Source organism: Protomyctophum parallelum (genome assembly GCF_964188405.1).
Source record: "Protomyctophum parallelum genome assembly, chromosome: 19".
Classification (NCBI taxonomy): Eukaryota; Metazoa; Chordata; class Actinopteri; order Myctophiformes; family Myctophidae; genus Protomyctophum; species Protomyctophum parallelum.
Genome location: NC_139717.1, coordinates 3,977,612 through 4,001,492, shown reverse-complemented (window position 1 = coordinate 4,001,492; position 23,881 = coordinate 3,977,612). Strand labels below are relative to the sequence as shown.

At 43.2% G+C, this 23,881-nt stretch overlaps 2 protein-coding genes across 3 annotated transcripts in view; both read right to left on the bottom strand.

Annotated features, from left to right (window-relative positions):
- flvcr2b (FLVCR choline and putative heme transporter 2b) overlaps nt 1–23,881 on the bottom strand; it is a 55,015-nt gene that overhangs the window by 18,416 nt on the left and 12,718 nt on the right. For both annotated transcript variants that reach the window (XM_083791027.1, XM_083791028.1), the window contains exons 3-6: nt 21,319–21,459; nt 6,084–6,151; nt 4,635–4,738; nt 2,320–2,430 (exon numbers count right to left, since the gene is read on the bottom strand). In XM_083791027.1, coding sequence (XP_083647153.1) covers nt 2,320–2,430; nt 4,635–4,738; nt 6,084–6,151; nt 21,319–21,459 — 424 coding nt within the window. The remainder of the gene's footprint in view (nt 1–2,319; nt 2,431–4,634; nt 4,739–6,083; nt 6,152–21,318; nt 21,460–23,881) is intronic.
- The window catches only part of zc3h14 (zinc finger CCCH-type containing 14), a 90,373-nt gene continuing 71,688 nt past the window's right edge, over nt 5,197–23,881 (bottom strand). Inside the window, exon 18 of the transcript XR_014570786.1 lies at nt 5,197–5,295. The gene's annotated coding sequence lies outside the window, so the exon portion shown is untranslated. The remainder of the gene's footprint in view (nt 5,296–23,881) is intronic.

Sequence of the window (23,881 nt, the reverse complement as noted above, 5' to 3'; positions counted from 1 at the left end):
ATAGTCCCATTCAATTCAATGCAATTCATTTAGGGCTTATGGTAGGGGAAATAGCCAATAAGGAGCTTTTGCACAAAATAACACCTGGACCTCTTTGGTGGGGACATAACAACTACAAAGAAAGGTAAGAAAGCCTTTTAGTATGGAATTCTCCTTTAATTTGTCCTTCACTCATACAGGTACAAGAAATTCAGCATTCAATATTACTTTAAAGCGCAAATAACATGCATTTTAAAACTGCTTTTAATATTTAATATCATATTGTCTATGTCCAACAAAGATATTTCTAATGGTTTAAGCCTCAATCACCACTCTGATATAACCAGGCCTTGTCATTTCTTTCTGGACTTTGAAATCAGTTTTAATATTATTTAATATTTGAGTCATTATAATACTGATGCTAGATAAAAACCAGGCTTGTTTCCATTCCATGCCAGCTTGGAAAATCAACAATGGTGGACATTGTAAACAAAGTGGAAATGCAAATTTGGAACTGAAGACTGAAGAAGGAGGAATTATACAAAGTAGGGTGACATTGATGACATCACGATGAGGCCAAAATCAGTTGAGCTGTTCCTGAGAGCAATTTCTATTAAAGCACCTGATATGATATGAAAGCCTGATTGTTCAAAATTGGTTATTTGTGAGGATAGAAAACACATATGGGAAAAAGTTGAATTTTATGTTATAGCTTTAATATTTTAGGGGGTCTGAAGCTAGCTGGTCCTTGATTCAGAATGTCCAAATGGAACCAAATGTGCATCTGTTTAATTGTATTATCTTTTAGAAGTGAGGGATGCACGCACCCAACTCAAATGCAAAACATATCATATGCACGCCATGCGCAGCAATATGAAAACATTGCGAGAGCGCATCTCGACAAACGACAACAACAACATAGCATTATATCAATATGAATAGAATTCAGATATGAATTACAACACATCATTAAAAATGAATGGCAAATTCCTACGTTGGAACTAAGGGTGCAATCATCTGTGACAAAGCATAGAGGTGTTTTGTTTTTTTCATGTTGTGTCTAGGATGTGAAAAAGGGAGAGAGAGAGAGAGAGAGAGAGAGAGAGAAGACCTTTGTCCCACATACTGTACGTACTGTATCTGCACTGCAGGTTGAACAAAAGGTCAGTCAATGCAAAGGTAAACCTTTAACGTGTGTGTGTGTGTGTGTGTGTGTGTGTGTGTGTGTGTGATTGTGTGTGTGTGTGTGTGTGTGTGTGTGTGTGTGTGTGTGTGTGTGTGTGTGTGTGTGTGTGTGTGTGTGTGCGTGTGTGTGTGTGTGTGTGTGTGTGTGTGTGTGTGTGTGTGTGCGTGTGTGTGTGCGTGCGTGGAGGGTCAAGCGCACATGTGTGTGTGGGGTCAAGGTAAAACTAAGCAAATAAGCATGATGACTGTCAATGATTGTCATAAATGAAAATATGAAAGAAAATGAACGTAAAGTAACTAGGATGGATTATACATGTATGCATTCTCCATATTCTCACTACATGGGGGCACTCAGTGGCAGCATGGCGACCACAAGATATGTGTAACCAAATGGACCCTTGGGGGTCTGTAACTCTGAGAGTGTACAAATGGATTCCATTTGTACACTCTGAGTTAAATTAACGTTAATTTTACAATATAAATTGGGGGTCCCAGAGATAGAAATGCCATTACATGGGGGGGGGGGGGGTCCATAGCCCGTTGCATAACAAACTAGGGGGTCCTTGAAATGAAAATGGTTGAAAATAACTGCTAAAAAAAAGGTCTCTTATGGGCATGTGTTTTCAAATGGGGGTCCGCGGGGTAATTAGTGAATACGTTTGGGAACGTTTGTAGACAACCTCATAGTCTCCTACGGTTTAAAAAGGTACCCGGAGAACTCGCCAGTTTACCAACTCGCCGCGATTTAGTGCATTTTAGTTTTACTTCTGTTTAGAGAAAGTAGGAATGATAAAAGTTTAAACACCAAAGTACCGAAACATTGTATGTCATTAGTAAACAATATCCTGAATTGGTAGGACCTACTTGTCATTGGTATTCACATTTTATCATCGTCTAGCTGACCATTTAATTGCACAAAATAATTTGACCACTTTGGAAATGAACTCTAACATCTGTGGGTTTGACATAAACTACACTGATGAAGACCGCATGTTAGCATAACGATGAAGACATTGATGAAGACTTTTCGCGCCGGCGACTTGGTAAACTGGCGAGTTCTCCGGTATTCGTTTCAAATACATACTGTACATCAAGACAGTATAATCTACAGTATATGCCGGTCTTCATGTACAGAAGATAGATATACACACTTACCCTAGAGCTCCAGAAGTGACGAAGACCACCCACAGATATCCCAGGTCCAGTGTGACCGTGTAGATGATCATCCCCACCAGGGACATGAAGTAAACTGCCAGTGTAGTCTGTCTGGAAAGTACAAATACATGCAATACACAGTCACATACTGTACACAACCCCTTTTATACAATACACAGGCACATACTGTACACAACCCCTTTTGGTGTTTAAGCATTATGTTGTACTTTAGCTGTTGAAAAATAGCAGACCTACAAGCTCCGAGTGCCGTGCTACGATGGTCCAAATGTTTGAATATATATTCTTTCAGAGCTTTTGGGGGGATCCCTGGAACAACATATTTACAGATGGGGGTCGGAGGGCGATTACATATCATTTTGGGGGTCCTTGACATGAAAATGTATGAGAACGACGGACATAGAAACATGAGGGTTTTTCTGAAAAAGGATTTAGAAGACATTTGTAGAGTTCCCAGGTCTAAATGGGTTAAAGATACATCATTACTATTATATATTTATTACGGATCATTGTAATGTTACATGAATGAAATTATACTATTAAATATATCATTATTAAATTACTGCATTTATTTTATTTTATTTTACAATTAATCAGTCATCTGAAATTGAGTATAAAGTACAGTTAACGATGACAAAAAAATCTTTCTAGTGCATTTCTAAAATATAGAGAATATATGGAAGAGAATACAATTTAGGCATTTATCAGGTCACGCTCTTAATCCAGTGCGATTAAGCAAGAACAAAAAGCATGGCAATTACATCGCATACATAAAAAGTAGTTATCATGAATCATGCGTAAGCTAAGAACGTAACAGTGGAATATCTATATCATGAAACTACATATTTAAAGTGCTACGTTTACATAAAATGCTATTCTAGTGCCGTCTACATAGAATGCTATAAGTCTGCATAAAAGTGCTATCTAAGTAACAGTTACGTAAGTTGAGCTTGAGGGGTCCCCCTACAAGAACAACATATTTTCAGGTGGGGGTCAGCGGTCAATTTCATATAATCTTTTTGGGATCTTTTGACATGAAAAACTTTGAGGACCACACTGACATAAAGAAAAACAAAACAAGGATTTATGTAGAATGGTCCTCGGGTCTAAATGATCTAACCCATTTTGGGTGGGAACCCATTTTGGTGTTATAGCATCATGTTATGCTTTAGCTATTGAAAAATAGCAGATCTACAAGTTCGTAGCGCGCCACCGAGTGGCGCGCTACGAACTTGTAGGTCTGCTATTTTTTGAAAAATCGACTGAACGACTGACATAGAAACGTAGCTTTTTCAGAAAACTGTCAAGATGTATAGAAGACATTTTTAGAATCTGATCTCAGGTCAGAATGATCTAAAGTTCCAGGTTCCCTGGGGGCTGGATGCTCCTATCACAACACAGATAGAGACACTGTGAGAGCAGCAGAGCAGCTCTCACAGTGTCTCAGCAGCTGGACAAACAGCATCAACTGCAGATAAACACTCCACTATTTATTGGGCAAGCTGATGGAGGGGGGACGAGGGGGACGAGGGGGGGACGAGAAAACAAACAAACAGCGCTCGGAAAAACTACAAAGAAAGAAAATAATGTCACTTACGTAACTGGCCGACGCTCAGCCTACAAGAGATTTCATATACCACTAAATTTGTCATGCAATCTTGGGATCAGTAGACTTTAATTTTTTCCTTTTATTTAGTTGAATTGCTCCTCGCAGTCTTTTTACTTACAGTACACTGACTGGACACACTGACTCCAGTGTCGATTTCGTTGACTAAAACTAAGAGGGAAAATGTTCGTCGACTACCTTTTTTCCACTGACGAAAACTAAATGGAAACCAAATAAAAACTAAGCTATGATGACTAAAACTAAGACTAAATATACTGACAATTTTGTCAACAAATAAAAAACTAGACTAAAATGTTAGGAAGGGACTAGTGGACAAGAGATCCAGTATGAGTCATTTTACAATTCGTTGCATGCTGAAAATAGACGGGCTTGTAGATCGGCTATTTTCAGCATGTGAAAATAATTACGACGGCATCAAAATACATTTTGTTTGACTAAATCAACTGTAGATTTAGTCGACTAAAATCTTATGATATGTTGTCGCCTAAAACTAGACTAACACTAAAACATTCCAGGTGACTAAAATGTGACTGAAACTAAATGAAAACTATTCAAGAGACTGTCATTTCTCTATTGTCTTACTTGTAGGTTTTTGTCCTATCCAACCAGATGTCTTATTGTCTTACTTGTAGGTTTTTGTCCTATCCAACCAGATGCCTTATTGCCTTACTTGTAGGTTTTTGTCCTATCCAACCAGATGCCACAGATCAAGGAACCAACCATGCCTGCGATGACGATGGTGAGACCGATCCTCCCAGCGTTCACCTCTTCCCCCTGGATGTCAGTGAGTGAGGAGGAGGGAGCATCGTTAGTGACCTTACCTTATTGTTATCCAACTATAAATGCACCACATCTCTCTGTGTGTGTGTGTGTGTGTGTGTGTGTGTGTGTGTGTGTGTGTGTGTGTGTGTGTATGTGAGCGTGTGTGTGTGCGGTTGCACGTAACTCGATAACCGTTTGCCCCACTGACTTCAAATTTGACACAAGCGTTCCACCCTTAGAGTATATATGAATAGAGACGGCATCCCAGAGGAAACCCTGAGGCCAAATGTACATAGTGGCCGAATGTGGTATTGCAGCGTGGGCCCCAAACACATGAACGCGCTGGTTCCGTTGACTATCATTGTGCACGTTCACGACGGCAGCACGCTCGTGGCGCGTTCGTGCACGTTCAACGGCAGCGCGATCATGTGTTTGGGGCCCAATCCATCCCAGAATGCACTCTGTTCCTACCCGGAAGGAGGAGTGAAATCGCCTCATGCGCTTTAGAGCAACTTAATGCAAGTGGATGGGAGGAGAACTCGGGTGCCGTCTCTATTCATATATATACTCTAAGGTTCCACCAACAGGGAGTGCAGTGCCCAGCCTTGAGTCGCTGGCATGCACTCTGGTCAGGCTCTGCCAGTGGACCTAATGAGGCCAAGGTGTGGGGTTGCCATGGCAATCAATTGGTTGAGGCAGAGGCTGGAAATTGCGCAGGTGAGGGGACTCAAGGCTGGGCACTGCACTCCCTGTTGGTGGAACGCTTGTGTCAAATGTGAAGTCGGTGGGGAAAACGGTTGTCGAGTTACGTGCATTACAACCGCACGCACACACACACACACACACACACACACACACACACACACACACACACAGAGATGTGGTGCATTTATAGTTGTCAGTGGTGGACGGGTTTCTGAACTGCCCACAGCCCTCCTATGAGACACAGACTTGAGTAGGAATTTTTTTTTGCCATTTTATCATGATTATTATTGAGGACCCATTATATGAAGATAAGGTTGATAAATGGTGAAGTGGTCCTTTAAACTAAATACTGTATACGGTATGTATCTTTTCTAAGTTCCTATATACAGTAGTGCATTAGACTTACGGGGTAGTTTCTATATACAGTAAGTAGTGCATTAGACTTACGGGGTAGTTTCTATATACAGTAAGTAGTGCATTAGACTTACGGGGTAGTTTCTATATACAGTAAGTAGTGCATTAGACTTACGGGGTAGTTTCTATATACAGTAAGTAGTGCGTTAGACTTACGGGGTAGTTTCTATATACAGTAAGTAGTGCGTTAGACTTACGGGGTAGTTTCTATATACAGTAAGTAGTGCGTTAGACTTACGGGGTAGTGCTCAATGATCATACGGTTGAGAAGGGTCCCAACAGCATAGAAACAACCTACGTTCAGCCCTGTGGACAGTAAAGAGACCGTGTCAGACTCATGTCTACATACAGTACAGTAGAAACAACCTACGTTCAGCGCTGTGGACAGTAAAGAGACCATGTCAGACTCATGTCTACATACAGTACAGTAGAAACAACCTACGTTCAGCGCTGTGGACAGTAAAGAGACCATGTCAGACTCATGTCTACATACAGTACAGTAGAAACAACCTACGTTCAGCCCTGTGGACAGTAAAGAGACCATGTCAGACTCATGTCTACATACAGTACAGTAGAAACAACCTACGTTCAGCCCTGTGGACAGTAAAGAGACCATGTCAGACTCATGTCTACATACAGTACAGTAGAAACAACCTACGTTCAGCGCTGTGGACAGTAAAGAGACCATGTCAGACTCATGTCTACATACAGTACAGTAGAAACAACCTACGTTCAGCCCTGTGGACAGTAAAGAGACCGTGTCAGACTCATGTCTACATACAGTACAGTAGAAACAACCTACGTTCAGCGCTGTGGACAGTAAAGAGACCATGTCAGACTCATGTCTACTGTACATACAGTAGAAACAACCTACGTTCAGCGCTGTGGACAGTAAAGAGACCGTGTCAGACTCATGTCTACATACAGTAGAAACAACCTACGTTCAGCGCTGTGGACAGTAAAGAGACCATGTCAGACTCATGTCTACATACAGTAGAAACAACCTACGTTCAGCCCTGTGGACAGTAAAGAGACCATGTCAGACTCATGTCTACATACAGTACAGTAGAAACAACCTACGTTCAGCGCTGTGGACAGTAAAGAGACCATGTCAGACTCATGTCTACATACAGTAGAAACAACCTACGTTCAGCGCTGTGGACAGTAAAGAGACCATGTCAGACTCATGTCTACATACAGTACAGTAGAAACAACCTACGTTCAGCCCTGTGGACAGTAAAGAGACCGTGTCAGACTCATGTCTACATACAGTACAGTAGAAACAACCTACGTTCAGCCCTGTGGACAGTAAAGAGACCGTGTCAGACTCATGTCTACATACAGTACAGTAGAAACAACCTACGTTCAGCGCTGAGGACAGTAAAGAGACCATGTCAGACTCATGTCTACATACAGTACAGTAGAAACAACCTACGTTCAGCGCTGTGGACAGTAAAGAGACCGTGTCAGACTCATGTCTACTGTACATACAGTAGAAACAACCTACGTTCAGCGCTGTGGACAGTAAAGAGACCATGTCAGACTCATGTCTACATACAGTAGAAACAACCTACGTTCAGCGCTGTGGACAGTAAAGAGACCGTGTCAGACTCATGTCTACTGTACATACAGTAGAAACAACCTACGTTCAGCCCTGTGGACAGTAAAGAGACCATGTCAGACTCATGTCTACATACAGTACAGTAGAAACAACCTACGTTCAGCCCTGTGGACAGTAAAGAGACCATGTCAGACTCATGTCTACTGTACATACAGTAGAAACAACCTACGTTCAGCCCTGTGGACAGTAAAGAGACCGTGTCAGACTCATGTCTACATACAGTACAGTAGAAACAACCTACGTTCAGCGCTGTGGACAGTAAAGAGACCATGTCAGACTCATGTCTACTGTACATACAGTAGAAACAACCTACGTTCAGCCCTGTGGACAGTAAAGAGACCGTGTCAGACTCATGTCTACATACAGTACAGTAGAAACAACCTACGTTCAGCGCTGTGGACAGTAAAGAGACCGTGTCAGACTCATGTCTACATACAGTACAGTAGAAACAACCTACGTTCAGCCCTGTGGACAGTAAAGAGACCATGTCAGACTCATGTCTACATACAGTACAGTAGAAACAACCTACGTTCAGCCCTGTGGACAGTAAAGAGACCATGTCAGACTCATGTCTACATACAGTACAGTAGAAACAACCTACGTTCAGCGCTGTGGACAGTAAAGAGACCGTGTCAGACTCATGTCTACATACAGTACAGTAGAAACAACCTACGTTCAGCGCTGTGGACAGTAAAGAGACCATGTCAGACTCATGTCTACATACAGTAGAAACAACCTACGTTCAGCCCTGTGGACAGTAAAGAGACCATGTCAGACTCATGTCTACTGTACATACAGTAGAAACAACCTACGTTCAGCGCTGTGGACAGTAAAGAGACCATGTCAGACTCATGTCTACATACAGTAGAAACAACCTACGTTCAGCCCTGTGGACAGTAAAGAGACCGTGTCAGACTCATGTCTACATACAGTACAGTAGAAACAACCTACGTTCAGCGCTGTGGACAGTAAAGAGACCATGTCAGACTCATGTCTACATACAGTAGAAACAACCTACGTTCAGCCCTGTGGACAGTAAAGAGACCATGTCAGACTCATGTCTACATACAGTACAGTAGAAACAACCTACGTTCAGCCCTGTGGACAGTAAAGAGACCATGTCAGACTCATGTCTACATACAGTACAGTAGAAACAACCTACATTCAGCGCTGTGGACAGTAAAGAGACCATGTCAGACTCATGTCTACATACAGTACAGTAGAAACAACCTACGTTCAGCGCTGTGGACAGTAAAGAGACCATGTCAGACTCATGTCTACATACAGTACAGTAGAAACAACCTACGTTCAGCGCTGAGGACAGTAAAGAGACCGTGTCAGACTCATGTCTACTGTACATACAGTAGAAACAACCTACGTTCAGCGCTGTGGACAGTAAAGAGACCATGTCAGACTCATGTCTACATACAGTACAGTAGAAACAACCTACGTTCAGCGCTGTGGACAGTAAAGAGACCATGTCAGACTCATGTCTACATACAGTACAGTAGAAACAACCTACGTTCAGCGCTGTGGACAGAAAAGAGACCGTGTCAGACTCATGTCTACATACAGTACAGTAGAAACAACCTACGTTCAGCGCTGAGGACAGTAAAGAGACCGTGTCAGACTCATGTCTACTGTACATACAGTAGAAACAACCTACGTTCAGCGCTGTGGACAGTAAAGAGACCATGTCAGACTCATGTCTACATACAGTACAGTAGAAACAACCTACGTTCAGCCCTGTGGACAGTAAAGAGACCGTGTCAGACTCATGTCTACATACAGTACAGTAGAAACAACCTACGTTCAGCCCTGTGGACAGTAAAGAGACCATGTCAGACTCATGTCTACATACAGTACAGTAGAAACAACCTACGTTCAGCGCTGTGGACAGTAAAGAGACCGTGTCAGACTCATGTCTACATACAGTACAGTAGAAACAACCTACGTTCAGCGCTGTGGACAGTAAAGAGACCATGTCAGACTCATGTCTACTGTACATACAGTAGAAACAACCTACGTTCAGCGCTGTGGACAGTAAAGAGACCGTGTCAGACTCATGTCTACATACAGTACAGTAGAAACAACCTACGTTCAGCCCTGTGGACAGTAAAGAGACCATGTCAGACTCATGTCTACATACAGTAGAAACAACCTACGTTCAGCCCTGTGGACAGTAAAGAGACCGTGTCAGACTCATGTCTACATACAGTACAGTAGAAACAACCTACGTTCAGCCCTGTGGACAGTAAAGAGACCATGTCAGACTCATGTCTACATACAGTAGAAACAACCTACGTTCAGCGCTGTGGACAGTAAAGAGACCGTGTCAGACTCATGTCTACATACAGTACAGTAGAAACAACCTACGTTCAGCCCTGTGGACAGTAAAGAGACCATGTCAGACTCATGTCTACATACAGTAGAAACAACCTACGTTCAGCGCTGTGGACAGTAAAGAGACCGTGTCAGACTCATGTCTACATACAGTAGAAACAACCTACGTTCAGCGCTGTGGACAGTAAAGAGACCATGTCAGACTCATGTCTACTGTACATACAGTAGAAACAACCTACGTTCAGCGCTGTGGACAGTAAAGAGACCATGTCAGACTCATGTCTACATACAGTACAGTAGAAACAACCTACGTTCAGCGCTGTGGACAGTAAAGAGACCATGTCAGACTCATGTCTACTGTACATACAGTAGAAACAACCTACGTTCAGCGCTGAGGACAGTAAAGAGACCATGTCAGACTCATGTCTACATACAGTAGAAACAACCTACGTTCAGCGCTGTGGACAGTAAAGAGACCATGTCAGACTCATGTCTACATACAGTACAGTAGAAACAACCTACGTTCAGCGCTGTGGACAGTAAAGAGACCGTGTCAGACTCATGTCTACATACAGTAGAAACAACCTACGTTCAGCGCTGTGGACAGTAAAGAGACCGTGTCAGACTCATGTCTACATACAGTACAGTAGAAACAACCTACGTTCAGCCCTGTGGACAGTAAAGAGACCGTGTCAGACTCATGTCTACTGTACATACAGTAGAAACAACCTACGTTCAGCGCTGTGGACAGTAAAGAGACCGTGTCAGACTCATGTCTACATACAGTAGAAACAACCTACGTTCAGCGCTGTGGACAGTAAAGAGACCGTGTCAGACTCATGTCTACTGTACATACAGTAGAAACAACCTACATTCAGCCCTGTGGACAGTAAAGAGACCGTGTCAGACTCATGTCTACATACAGTACAGTTGAAACAACCTACGTTCAGCCCTGTGGACAGTAAAGAGACCGTGTCAGACTCATGTCTACATACAGTAGAAACAACCTACGTTCAGCGCTGTGGACAGTAAAGAGACCATGTCAGACTCATGTCTACATACAGTACAGTAGAAACAACCTACGTTCAGCCCTGTGGACAGTAAAGAGACCGTGTCAGACTCATGTCTACTGTACATACAGTAGAAACAACCTACGTTCAGCCCTGTGGACAGTAAAGAGACCGTGTCAGACTCATGTCTACTGTACATACAGTAGAAACAACCTACGTTCAGCGCTGTGGACAGTAAAGAGACCATGTCAGACTCATGTCTACATACAGTACAGTAGAAACAACCTACGTTCAGCGCTGTGGACAGTAAAGAGACCATGTCAGACTCATGTCTACTGTACATACAGTAGAAACAACCTACGTTCAGCCCTGTGGACAGTAAAGAGACCATGTCAGACTCATGTCTACATACAGTACAGTAGAAACAACCTACGTTCAGCGCTGTGGGAAGCAAAGAGACCGTGTCAGACTCATGTCTACTGTACATACAGTAGAAACAACCTACGTTCAGCCCTGTGGACAGTAAAGAGACCATGTCAGACTCATGTCTACATACAGTACAGTAGAAACAACCTACGTTCAGCGCTGTGGGAAGCAAAGAGACCGTGTCAGACTCATGTCTACTGTACATACAGTAGAAACAACCTACGTTCAGCGCTGTGGACAGTAAAGAGACCATGTCAGACTCATGTCTACATACAGTACAGTAGAAACAACCTACGTTCAGCGCTGTGGACAGTAAAGAGACAATGTCAGACTCATGTCTACATACAGTAGAAACAACCTACGTTCAGCGCTGTGGACAGTAAAGAGACAATGTCAGACTCATGTCTACATACAGTAGAAACAACCTACGTTCAGCCCTGTGGACAGTAAAGAGACCATGTCAGACTCATGTCTACATACAGTACAGTAGAAACAACCTACGTTCAGCGCTGTGGACAGTAAAGAGACCGTGTCAGACTCATGTCTACATACAGTACAGTAGAAACAACCTACGTTCAGCGCTGTGGACAGTAAAGAGACCATGTCAGACTCATGTCTACATACAGTACAGTAGAAACAACCTACGTTCAGCGCTGTGGACAGTAAAGAGACCGTGTCAGACTCATGTCTACATACAGTACAGTAGAAACAACCTACGTTCAGCGCTGTGGACAGTAAAGAGACCGTGTCAGACTCATGTCTACATACAGTACAGTAGAAACAACCTACGTTCAGCCCTGTGGACAGTAAAGAGACCATGTCAGACTCATGTCTACATACAGTAGAAACAACCTACGTTCAGCCCTGTGGACAGTAAAGAGACCATGTCAGACTCATGTCTACTGTACATACAGTAGAAACAACCTACGTTCAGCGCTGTGGACAGTAAAGAGACCGTGTCAGACTCATGTCTACTGTACATACAGTAGAAACAACCTACGTTCAGCCCTGTGGACAGTAAAGAGACCATGTCAGACTCATGTCTACATACAGTACAGTAGAAACAACCTACGTTCAGCCCTGTGGACAGTAAAGAGACCGTGTCAGACTCATGTCTACTGTACATACAGTAGAAACAACCTACGTTCAGCCCTGTGGACAGTAAAGAGACCATGTCAGACTCATGTCTACATACAGTACAGTAGAAACAACCTACGTTCAGCCCTGTGGACAGTAAAGAGACCATGTCAGACTCATGTCTACTGTACATACAGTAGAAACAACCTACGTTCAGCGCTGTGGACAGTAAAGAGACCATGTCAGACTCATGTCTACTGTACATACAGTAGAAACAACCTACGTTCAGCGCTGTGGACAGTAAAGAGACCATGTCAGACTCATGTCTACTGTACATACAGTAGAAACAACCTACGTTCAGCCCTGTGGACAGTAAAGAGACCGTGTCAGACTCATGTCTACATACAGTACAGTAGAAACAACCTACGTTCAGCGCTGTGGACAGTAAAGAGACCGTGTCAGACTCATGTCTACATACAGTACAGTAGAAACAACCTACGTTCAGCGCTGTGGACAGTAAAGAGACCGTGTCAGACTCATGTCTACATACAGTACAGTAGAAACAACCTACGTTCAGCGCTGTGGACAGTAAAGAGACCATGTCAGACTCATGTCTACATACAGTACAGTAGAAACAACCTACGTTCAGCGCTGTGGACAGTAAAGAGACCGTGTCAGACTCATGTCTACTGTACATACAGTAGAAACAACCTACATTCAGCCCTGTGGACAGTAAAGAGACCGTGTCAGACTCATGTCTACATACAGTACAGTAGAAACAACCTACGTTCAGCGCTGTGGACAGTAAAGAGACCGTGTCAGACTCATGTCTACTGTACATACAGTAGAAACAACCTACATTCAGCCCTGTGGACAGTAAAGAGACCGTGTCAGACTCATGTCTACATACAGTACAGTTGAAACAACCTACGTTCAGCCCTGTGGACAGTAAAGAGACCGTGTCAGACTCATGTCTACATACAGTACAGTAGAAACAACCTACGTTCAGCGTTGTGGACAGTAAAGAGACCGTGTCAGACTCATGTCTACATACAGTACAGTAGAAACAACCTACGTTCAGCCCTGTGGACAGTAAAGAGACCGTGTCAGACTCATGTCTACTGTACATACAGTAGAAACAACCTACGTTCAGCCCTGTGGACAGTAAAGAGACCGTGTCAGACTCATGTCTACTGTACATACAGTAGAAACAACCTACGTTCAGCGCTGTGGACAGTAAAGAGACCATGTCAGACTCATGTCTACATACAGTACAGTAGAAACAACCTACGTTCAGCCCTGTGGACAGTAAAGAGACCGTGTCAGACTCATGTCTACATACAGTAGAAACAACCTACGTTCAGCCCTGTGGACAGTAAAGAGACCATGTCAGACTCATGTCTACATACAGTAGAAACAACCTACGTTCAGCCCTGTGGACAGTAAAGAGACCATGTCAGACTCATGTCTACTGTACATACAGTAGAAACAACCTACGTTCAGCGCTGTGGACAGTAAAGAGACCGTGTCAGACTCATGTCTACTGTACATACAGTAGAAACAACCTACGTTCAGCCCTGTGGACAGTAAAGAGACCATGTCAGACTCATGTCTACATACAGTACAGTAGAAACAACCTACGTTCAGCCCTGTGGACAGTAAAGAGACCATGTCAGACTCATGTCTACATACAGTACAGTAGAAACAACCTACGTTCAGCCCTGTGGACAGTAAAGAGACCATGTCAGACTCATGTCTACTGTACATACAGTAGAAACAACCTACGTTCAGCGCTGTGGACAGTAAAGAGACCATGTCAGACTCATGTCTACTGTACATACAGTAGAAACAACCTACGTTCAGCGCTGTGGACAGTAAAGAGACCATGTCAGACTCATGTCTACTGTACATACAGTAGAAACAACCTACGTTCAGCCCTGTGGACAGTAAAGAGACCGTGTCAGACTCATGTCTACATACAGTACAGTAGAAACAACCTACGTTCAGCGCTGTGGACAGTAAAGAGACCATGTCAGACTCATGTCTACATACAGTAGAAACAACCTACGTTCAGCGCTGTGGACAGTAAAGAGACCATGTCAGACTCATGTCTACTGTACATACAGTAGAAACAACCTACGTTCAGCCCTGTGGACAGTAAAGAGACCGTGTCAGACTCATGTCTACATACAGTACAGTAGAAACAACCTACGTTCAGCGCTGTGGACAGTAAAGAGACCGTGTCAGACTCATGTCTACATACAGTACAGTAGAAACAACCTACGTTCAGCGCTGTGGACAGTAAAGAGACCGTGTCAGACTCATGTCTACATACAGTACAGTAGAAACAACCTACGTTCAGCGCTGTGGACAGTAAAGAGACCATGTCAGACTCATGTCTACATACAGTACAGTAGAAACAACCTACGTTCAGCGCTGTGGACAGTAAAGAGACCGTGTCAGACTCATGTCTACTGTACATACAGTAGAAACAACCTACATTCAGCCCTGTGGACAGTAAAGAGACCGTGTCAGACTCATGTCTACATACAGTACAGTAGAAACAACCTACGTTCAGCGCTGTGGACAGTAAAGAGACCGTGTCAGACTCATGTCTACTGTACATACAGTAGAAACAACCTACATTCAGCCCTGTGGACAGTAAAGAGACCGTGTCAGACTCATGTCTACATACAGTACAGTTGAAACAACCTACGTTCAGCCCTGTGGACAGTAAAGAGACCGTGTCAGACTCATGTCTACATACAGTACAGTAGAAACAACCTACGTTCAGCGTTGTGGACAGTAAAGAGACCATGTCAGACTCATGTCTACATACAGTACAGTAGAAACAACCTACGTTCAGCCCTGTGGACAGTAAAGAGACCGTGTCAGACTCATGTCTACTGTACATACAGTAGAAACAACCTACGTTCAGCCCTGTGGACAGTAAAGAGACCGTGTCAGACTCATGTCTACTGTACATACAGTAGAAACAACCTACGTTCAGCGCTGTGGACAGTAAAGAGACCGTGTCAGACTCATGTCTACATACAGTACAGTAGAAACAACCTACGTTCAGCGCTGTGGACAGTAAAGAGACCATGTCAGACTCATGTCTACATACAGTACAGTAGAAACAACCTACGTTCAGCGCTGTGGACAGTAAAGAGACCGTGTCAGACTCATGTCTACATACAGTACAGTAGAAACAACCTACGTTCAGCCCTGTGGACAGTAAAGAGACCGTGTCAGACTCATGTCTACATACAGTACAGTAGAAACAACCTACGTTCAGCGCTGTGGACAGTAAAGAGACCATGTCAGACTCATGTCTACATACAGTACAGTAGAAACAACCTACATTCAGCGCTGTGGACAGTAAAGAGACCGTGTCAGACTCATGTCTACATACAGTAGAAACAACCTACGTTCAGCCCTGTGGACAGTAAAGAGACCATGTCAGACTCATGTCTACATACAGTACAGTAGAAACAACCTACGTTCAGCGTTGTGGACAGTAAAGAGACCATGTCAGACTCATGTCTACATACAGTACAGTAGAAACAACCTACGTTCAGCGCTGTGGACAGTAAAGAGACCATGTCAGACTCATGTCTACTGTACATACAGTAGAAACAACCTACGTTCAGCCCTGTGGACAGTAAAGAGACCATGTCAGACTCATGTCTACATACAGTACAGTAGAAACAACCTACGTTCAGCGCTGTGGGAAGCAAAGAGACCGTGTCAGACTCATGTCTACTGTACATACAGTAGAAACAACCTACGTTCAGCCCTGTGGGAAGTAAAGAGACCGTGTCAGACTCATGTCTACATACAGTACAGTAGAAACAACCTACGTTCAGCGCTGTGGACAGTAAAGAGACCATGTCAGACTCATGTCTACATACAGTACAGTAGAAACAACCTACGTTCAGCGCTGTGGACAGTAAAGAGACCATGTCAGACTCATGTCTACATACAGTAGAAACAACCTACGTTCAGCCCTGTGGACAGTAAAGAGACCATGTCAGACTCATGTCTACAGTACAGTACAGTAGAAACAACCTACGTTCAGCCCTGTGGACAGTAAAGAGACCATGTCAGACTCATGTCTACAGTACAGTACAGTAGAAACAACCTACGTTCAGCCCTGTGGACAGTAAAGAGACCGTGTCAGACTCATGTCTACAGTACAGTACAGTAGAAACAACCTACGTTCAGCGCTGTGGACAGTAAAGAGACCGTGTCAGACTCATGTCTACATACAGTACAGTAGAAACAACCTACGTTCAGCCCTGTGGACAGTAAAGAGACCATGTCAGACTCATGTCTACATACAGTAGAAACAACCTACGTTCAGCCCTGTGGACAGTAAAGAGACCGTGTCAGACTCATGTCTACTGTACATACAGTAGAAACAACCTACGTTCAGCGCTGTGGACAGTAAAGAGACCGTGTCAGACTCATGTCTACATACAGTAGAAACAACCTACGTTCAGCGCTGTGGACAGTAAAGAGACCGTGTCAGACTCATGTCTACTGTACATACAGTAGAAACAACCTACGTTCAGCGCTGTGGACAGTAAAGAGACCATGTCAGACTCATGTCTACATACAGTACAGTAGAAACAACCTACGTTCAGCGCTGTGGACAGTAAAGAGACCATGTCAGACTCATGTCTACTGTACATACAGTAGAAACAACCTACGTTCAGCGCTGTGGACAGTAAAGAGACCGTGTCAGACTCATGTCTACATACAGTAGAAACAACCTACGTTCAGCCCTGTGGACAGTAAAGAGACCGTGTCAGACTCATGTCTACTGTACATACAGTAGAAACAACCTACGTTCAGCGTTGTGGACAGTAAAGAGACCATGTCAGACTCATGTCTACATACAGTACAGTAGAAACAACCTACGTTCAGCGTTGTGGACAGTAAAGAGACCGTGTCAGACTCATGTCTACATACAGTACAGTAGAAACAACCTACGTTCAGCCCTGTGGACAGTAAAGAGACCGTGTCAGACTCATGTCTACTGTACATACAGTAGAAACAACCTACGTTCAGCCCTGTGGACAGTAAAGAGACCATGTCAGACTCATGTCTACATACAGTACAGTAGAAACAACCTACGTTCAGCGCTGTGGACAGTAAAGAGACCGTGTCAGACTCATGTCTACTGTACATACAGTAGAAACAACCTACGTTCAGCGCTGTGGACAGTAAAGAGACCGTGTCAGACTCATGTCTACTGTACATACAGTAGAAACAACCTACGTTCAGCCCTGTGGACAGTAAAGAGACCATGTCAGACTCATGTCTACATACAGTACAGTAGAAACAACCTACGTTCAGCGCTGTGGACAGTAAAGAGACCATGTCAGACTCATGTCTACATACAGTACAGTAGAAACAACCTACGTTCAGCGCTGTGGACAGTAAAGAGACCGTGTCAGACTCATGTCTACATACAGTACAGTAGAAACAACCTACGTTCAGCGCTGTGGACAGTAAAGAGACCATGTCAGACTCATGTCTACAGTACAGTACAGTAGAAACAACCTACGTTCAGCCCTGTGGACAGTAAAGAGACCATGTCAGACTCATGTCTACATACAGTACAGTAGAAACAACCTACGTTCAGCGCTGTGGACAGTAAAGAGACCGTGTCAGACTCATGTCTACTGTACATACAGTAGAAACAACCTACGTTCAGCCCTGTGGACAGTAAAGAGACCATGTCAGACTCATGTCTACATACAGTACAGTAGAAACAACCTACGTTCAGCGCTGTGGACAGTAAAGAGACCATGTCAGACTCATGTCTACATACAGTACAGTAGAAACAACCTACGTTCAGCGCTGTGGACAGTAAAGAGACCGTGTCAGACTCATGTCTACATACAGTACAGTAGAAACAACCTACGTTCAGCGCTGTGGACAGTAAAGAGACCATGTCAGACTCATGTCTACATACAGTAGAAACAACCTACGTTCAGCGCTGTGGACAGTAAAGAGACCATGTCAGACTCATGTCTACATACAGTAGAAACAACCTACGTTCAGCGCTGTGGACAGTAAAGAGACCGTGTCAGACTCATGTCTACATACAGTACAGTAGAAACAACCTACGTTCAGCCCTGTGGACAGTAAAGAGACCGTGTCAGACTCATGTCTACATACAGTACAGTAGAAACAACCTACGTTCAGCGCTGTGGACAGTAAAGAGACCGTGTCAGACTCATGTCTACATACAGCAGGGAAGCTGGAAGTACCCTCACTAAAAACGCCGGGACAACAACGCTCCACACGTCCCAAACTCTTCTCCCTTCTGGCTCCAAAACTGTGGAATGCACTTCCCATTGCAGTCAGAACTGCAGCATCACTCCCAATCTTCCGCCGTAGTCTGAAAACCCACCTTTTCAGACTCCATCATGGCCCATAGCACTTACCCTATACCCCCTTAGATAGCATTTCTGTTGGCTTAGATAGCATCTGATACAGACTTATAGCATGTTATGTAGACAGCACTATAATTGCATTGTATGTAGTCATAGCACGCCATAGTACATAATGTATAGCATAGTATAGTATATATGTATAGTTTATATGTATAGCTTCATTATATAGATATTCCACTGTTACTTTCTTAGCTTACGCATGTTTCTTGATAAATGTTTTTATGTGATGCTAAATGCCTAAATTGTAAATTGTAAATTGGCATTCACTTCTAGTCATTTTTACTAGTTGACTAGTTGCCTAGTTTACTAGTTTAGTGGTCGACTAGTTGTCTAATCACCTATTATGTGTAAAAAAAATATATATATTTGTACATTTAAAAACTGTGTACATTGGTGACTATAACTATAATCTACCTGATCTTGAGGCCTACAAAATCGGGGGGAAAAAAATAAACTTTGTTTTTCTTATCAACTAGTCAACTAGTACCAGCAAGGTCGACTAGTAAACTATTCGACTAGTTGCTTAATGCCCTAACATACAGTAGTACTGTATTCAGTGTATTGTAGACATGTGCTGTACACTGTGTGTACAGTGAGTGAGTGAGTGAGTGAGTGAGTGAGTGGCACAGCCAGAGACACAAAAAATAAAAAATGGGGCAGCTATAGACAGCTAAAGCTTTACCAAAGAGGGGGGGAAACCCAGTGACCTCAGCATAATTATCTAGCCCATTCTGACCGGGCACCCATTTTGGTGTCAGCATCATGTTATGCTTTAGCTATTTAAAAATAGCAGATCTACAAGCTCGTATCGCGCCGCACCGAGTGGCGCGATACGAGGTTGTAGGTCTGCTATTTTTGAAACATCGAAGAGCGACTGACATTTTTAGAATCTGATCTCAGGTCAGAATGGGTTCATCAGACCCAGTGTTTGTCCGGCGGAAACCTCGTATGAATCTGATCTCAGGTCAGAATGGGCTAGTTGGCAATTATCTCATTTACATGAACAAAACATGCACACACAGAGAGAGAAGTGCACCCACACAGTCCACGAGACATGAATGAAATGGAATTAACAGACATGGTTGCTTAAAATTGGTCTCCTCACAAAATAAACAAATTGATCAAACATGTTCTATCAAACATTGTCAGAGACTACCAACAGACTTTGAACCCCCCCTGGGGGGAAACGAATCTCATGAATATTTAATCACCAAATGGGCTGTAACTGTACTGATTTTATGATAAGATAAGATATGTCATGACATGCTCTGTCAGAAATGTGCTCTGTATGTCTTAACCCATTTTGGGGCGTTTTTGGGTGTTTTAAGCATTATGTTGTACTTTAGCTGTTGAAAAAATAGCAGATCTACAAGCTCGTAGCACGTAGGTCTGCCAAATGTGGCGCAAATTTGGAATATATATTTTTTCAGAACGAACCAACTCAAATCTTTGCTTCTGGGGGGGGGGTCCCTGAAACAACATATTTTCAGATGGGGGTCGGCGGCCAGTTACATATCATTTTTGGGGTCCTTGACATGAAATATTGAGCACCACTGATATAGAAACATGAGGTATTTCAGAAAACTGTCAGAATTTAGAATAATTATATGTATTCTTTCATTTCGATGTCAGGTCAAAATGGGTTAAAGCAGTCAGTGGTTCCCATAGTGGCAGCAGGTCTCCTGTGGGATTTATAGCTGATAATGGCAAAGAATAAATGTGATTGCTGACCTATATTTACCAATCACTTTCAGACTGGACTCAGTATTTATCATAATAAAGAACCATTAAGCCAATTTATCTTCTTCATTCCTGTGCATCAAAGGCATTACATTTGCATACACTCCTTACTGACTTACATTAATCCCGGGGCGCCTGATGGAGGGGAAAGGAAACTGGTTGGAATAACGTGTTCCTTCCACGCGCTATACGTCCAACCAGGGAAACTCCCCCCTGTCAGAGTGTAAAGGAGCAACTTGGACACTCATGTGTGTATAGAGCCCAGGATCACAATAGATAATTAAAAAAAAATGGGTTACAAAATCGTGGTATAATTCTTTTTTAACCCATTCTGACCGGGCACCCATTTTGGTGTCAGCATCATGTTATGCTTTAGCTATTGAAAAATAGCAGATCTACAAGCTCATATCGCGCCACCGAGTGGCGCGATACGAGCTTGTAGGTCTGCTATTTTTGAAAAATCTAAAAAAACGACTGACATTTTTTTAATCTGATCTCAGGTCAGAATGGGTTAATCAGACCAGTGTGTGTCCAGTGGAAACCTCGTGTGAATCTGATCTCAGGTCAGAATGGGTTGATGTTTGCCTTGATGCCTGCCATCCAGCACCTGGCCTGCATATAGGCATTGAGATGTGCACAGTCAGTGCACGCAATCTTCACCTGGCCTGCATATAGGCATTGAGATGTGCACAGTCAGTGCACGCAATCTTCACCTGGCCTGCATATAGGCATTGAGATGTGCACAGTCAGTGCACACAGTCTTCTCTGTGAATGGTGAAAACCCACCGTATGTGATGATGAGGAGGATGAAGGGCTTGTTGCGCAGCAGCCGGAGGATGGAGGCGGTGTAGGAGTACTGCTCTGAAGGAATGCTCCTCGCCGTAGCCTGGGCCTGAGTGGGAGGGAGTTCAGGGCGCTCCTGGAACACTGACAAGAACATTAACATTTGTTACAATCAGCGTTTTACTAAATAAGCCGTAATGACATCAAGGACATGCCAATTCTCACACGCTTGCCTGGTGCGTATAGCCTACCCTTCTAGGTCAATGAGCTAGAAGGTCAATGACCTAGAAGGTCAATGACCTAGAAGGTCAATGACCTAGAAGGGTGTTCGTTTAAACCCATTTAGGCCTGACGTCGAAATAAAAAAAAAGTATTCTGAAAGAATATATATATATATTCAAAGTTTGGGGCGCATTCTCACGATTTTTGAAAAATAGCAGACGTACAAGCTCTATGAGCTTGTAGATCTGCTATTTTTCAATAGCTACAGTATAACATAATGCTTAGTTAAAACACCAAAGGGGGTATCTCAATGCCCTGATGTGTTCGTAACCCGGACAAACACGACGTTAAGACACGGAAAAAGAAAAGGAAAAATAACTCCTGCACACTGTCTTCAAATGCATAAAGGTTTTAATTGGAAACAAGCAACGTTTGGGTCCGTTAAGACTTTCTTCAGGTTCTCTTTAGATATCGTTAAGACATACAACACGGAAAGAGAAAAGGAAACAAAATCCTGCACACGGTGTTAAAATTAAAATGCATAATAAAGGTTTTAATGGGAAACAAACAACACGTTTGTGTCCGTTAAGACTTTCTTCAGGTTATCTTTAGGTAACCTGGCGTCATCATCGCTGTGTGAACTGGTCTGGAACGGATGATATCTCGACGTCATGTTGTAGTATTGTTTTCACAGAAATCGTATCGGTACTCGGTTATCGGCGAGTACTAGAAATGAAGTACTTGTGCTCGTACTCGGTCTGAAAAAACTGGTGTCGGGACAATTTACAATTTACAATTTAGGCATTTAGCAGACGCTCTTAATCCAGAGCGACTTACAATAATCAAGAACAAAAGCATGGGAATACATCACAAAAGCATTTATCATAAAACATGCGTAAGCTAAGAAAGTAACAGTGGAATATCTATATTATGAGACTATACATATAAACTATTTATATACTACTATGCTATACATATGTACTATGGCGTGCTATGACTATATACAATGCAATTATAGTGCCGTCTACATAACATGCTATAAGTCTGTATCAGATGCTATCTAAGTCTACAGAAATGCTATCTAAGGGGGTAGGGTAAGTGCTATGGGCCATGATGGGTGGTTCACTGTGTCAAATGCTGCCGATAGGTCTAGGAGAATCAGTACTGCAGAGTGGGAAGCATGCAGTGCTTCTGTGACTGCCAGCAGGGCAGTTTCAACAGGGACAACTCTAGTCATTTTGTTTGTCGAGTAACCACTTCTTTTACCTGCTTTTTCTCATATATGCATTACGCAGATGGATCTCCGATCTACACTTTGTCAGTTGGCATTAATGTTATGCTTGTAGATCGGCTGTTTTTGGGGCGATTTGCTGCAGTGTTGGGTCAGACTTGCTCCCGTTGCATTCATTCAGCTTAGTGTCCATTGGATGTTTTGGCCAGGTGACAAACGACCAGGCTACAAAGAAAGCGCTTTACATACTCATTAGCATTAAAAGAGGCCGCTAGGAGTTAAAACTTTTACTGTCCGTTCCTTTACAGTTCCTTCACTCACATTTATCACCTCTTTAGCTTCTCTTGGCCTACAGAAAGGAGACTGATCTCTAGTCCTGGAACTCTCTCTCCACTGACTCACACGGCAGGGGCCGTGAATCTGGATCCCCAGATGGCACCGACAGCAGGATACCCATCACCCACACTGCGTTCATGCGTGTGTGTGTGTGTGTGTGTGTGTGTGTGTGTGTGTGTGTGTGTGTGTGTGTGTGCGTTCCTGTTTGCTTAGTGTCGCATAGATAGACAATCAGAGCTCTCCACCCACTCACACCGGTACATCTGGTGACATTTAAATTCAATGTAGTAGTGTAGTCGGTTACAACTGGGAAAACATTACAGAACCAATGCTAATTGTTTCAGTGGTCCTTCAGTGTATGATTCGTTTTCAAAGCATAGGTTTGTCTGCAGCCATATTCTCTGCTGTTCTATAGCCACTGCACTGTGGCACTGGTTATCAAGACATTGCTTATCTGCATCTGCCATTATAAACCAACAGATTACAAACAGACATAAATAGAAAGTATTGACCTTAGTCTACCCATCCATACTTCCTGCCTTACGGTTTACTATTTGCATTTTATACTGTAGGTGTCCTGCCAGGGGGCTAGTACTAAATCACAAGTGACTCTCAGCTCAGCTGGGCCAACGGTGTGCATGGCACTACAATGAAAACACATCTTTTACAAATACCCTTTTGTCTTAAAGAATGCAAATGTCTCATGCCACACCCTCCTCCTTCAGGACAATGGTGTTTTCAGCTCTCTGTCTCGTACCCATCCTATCCAAGCTTGTT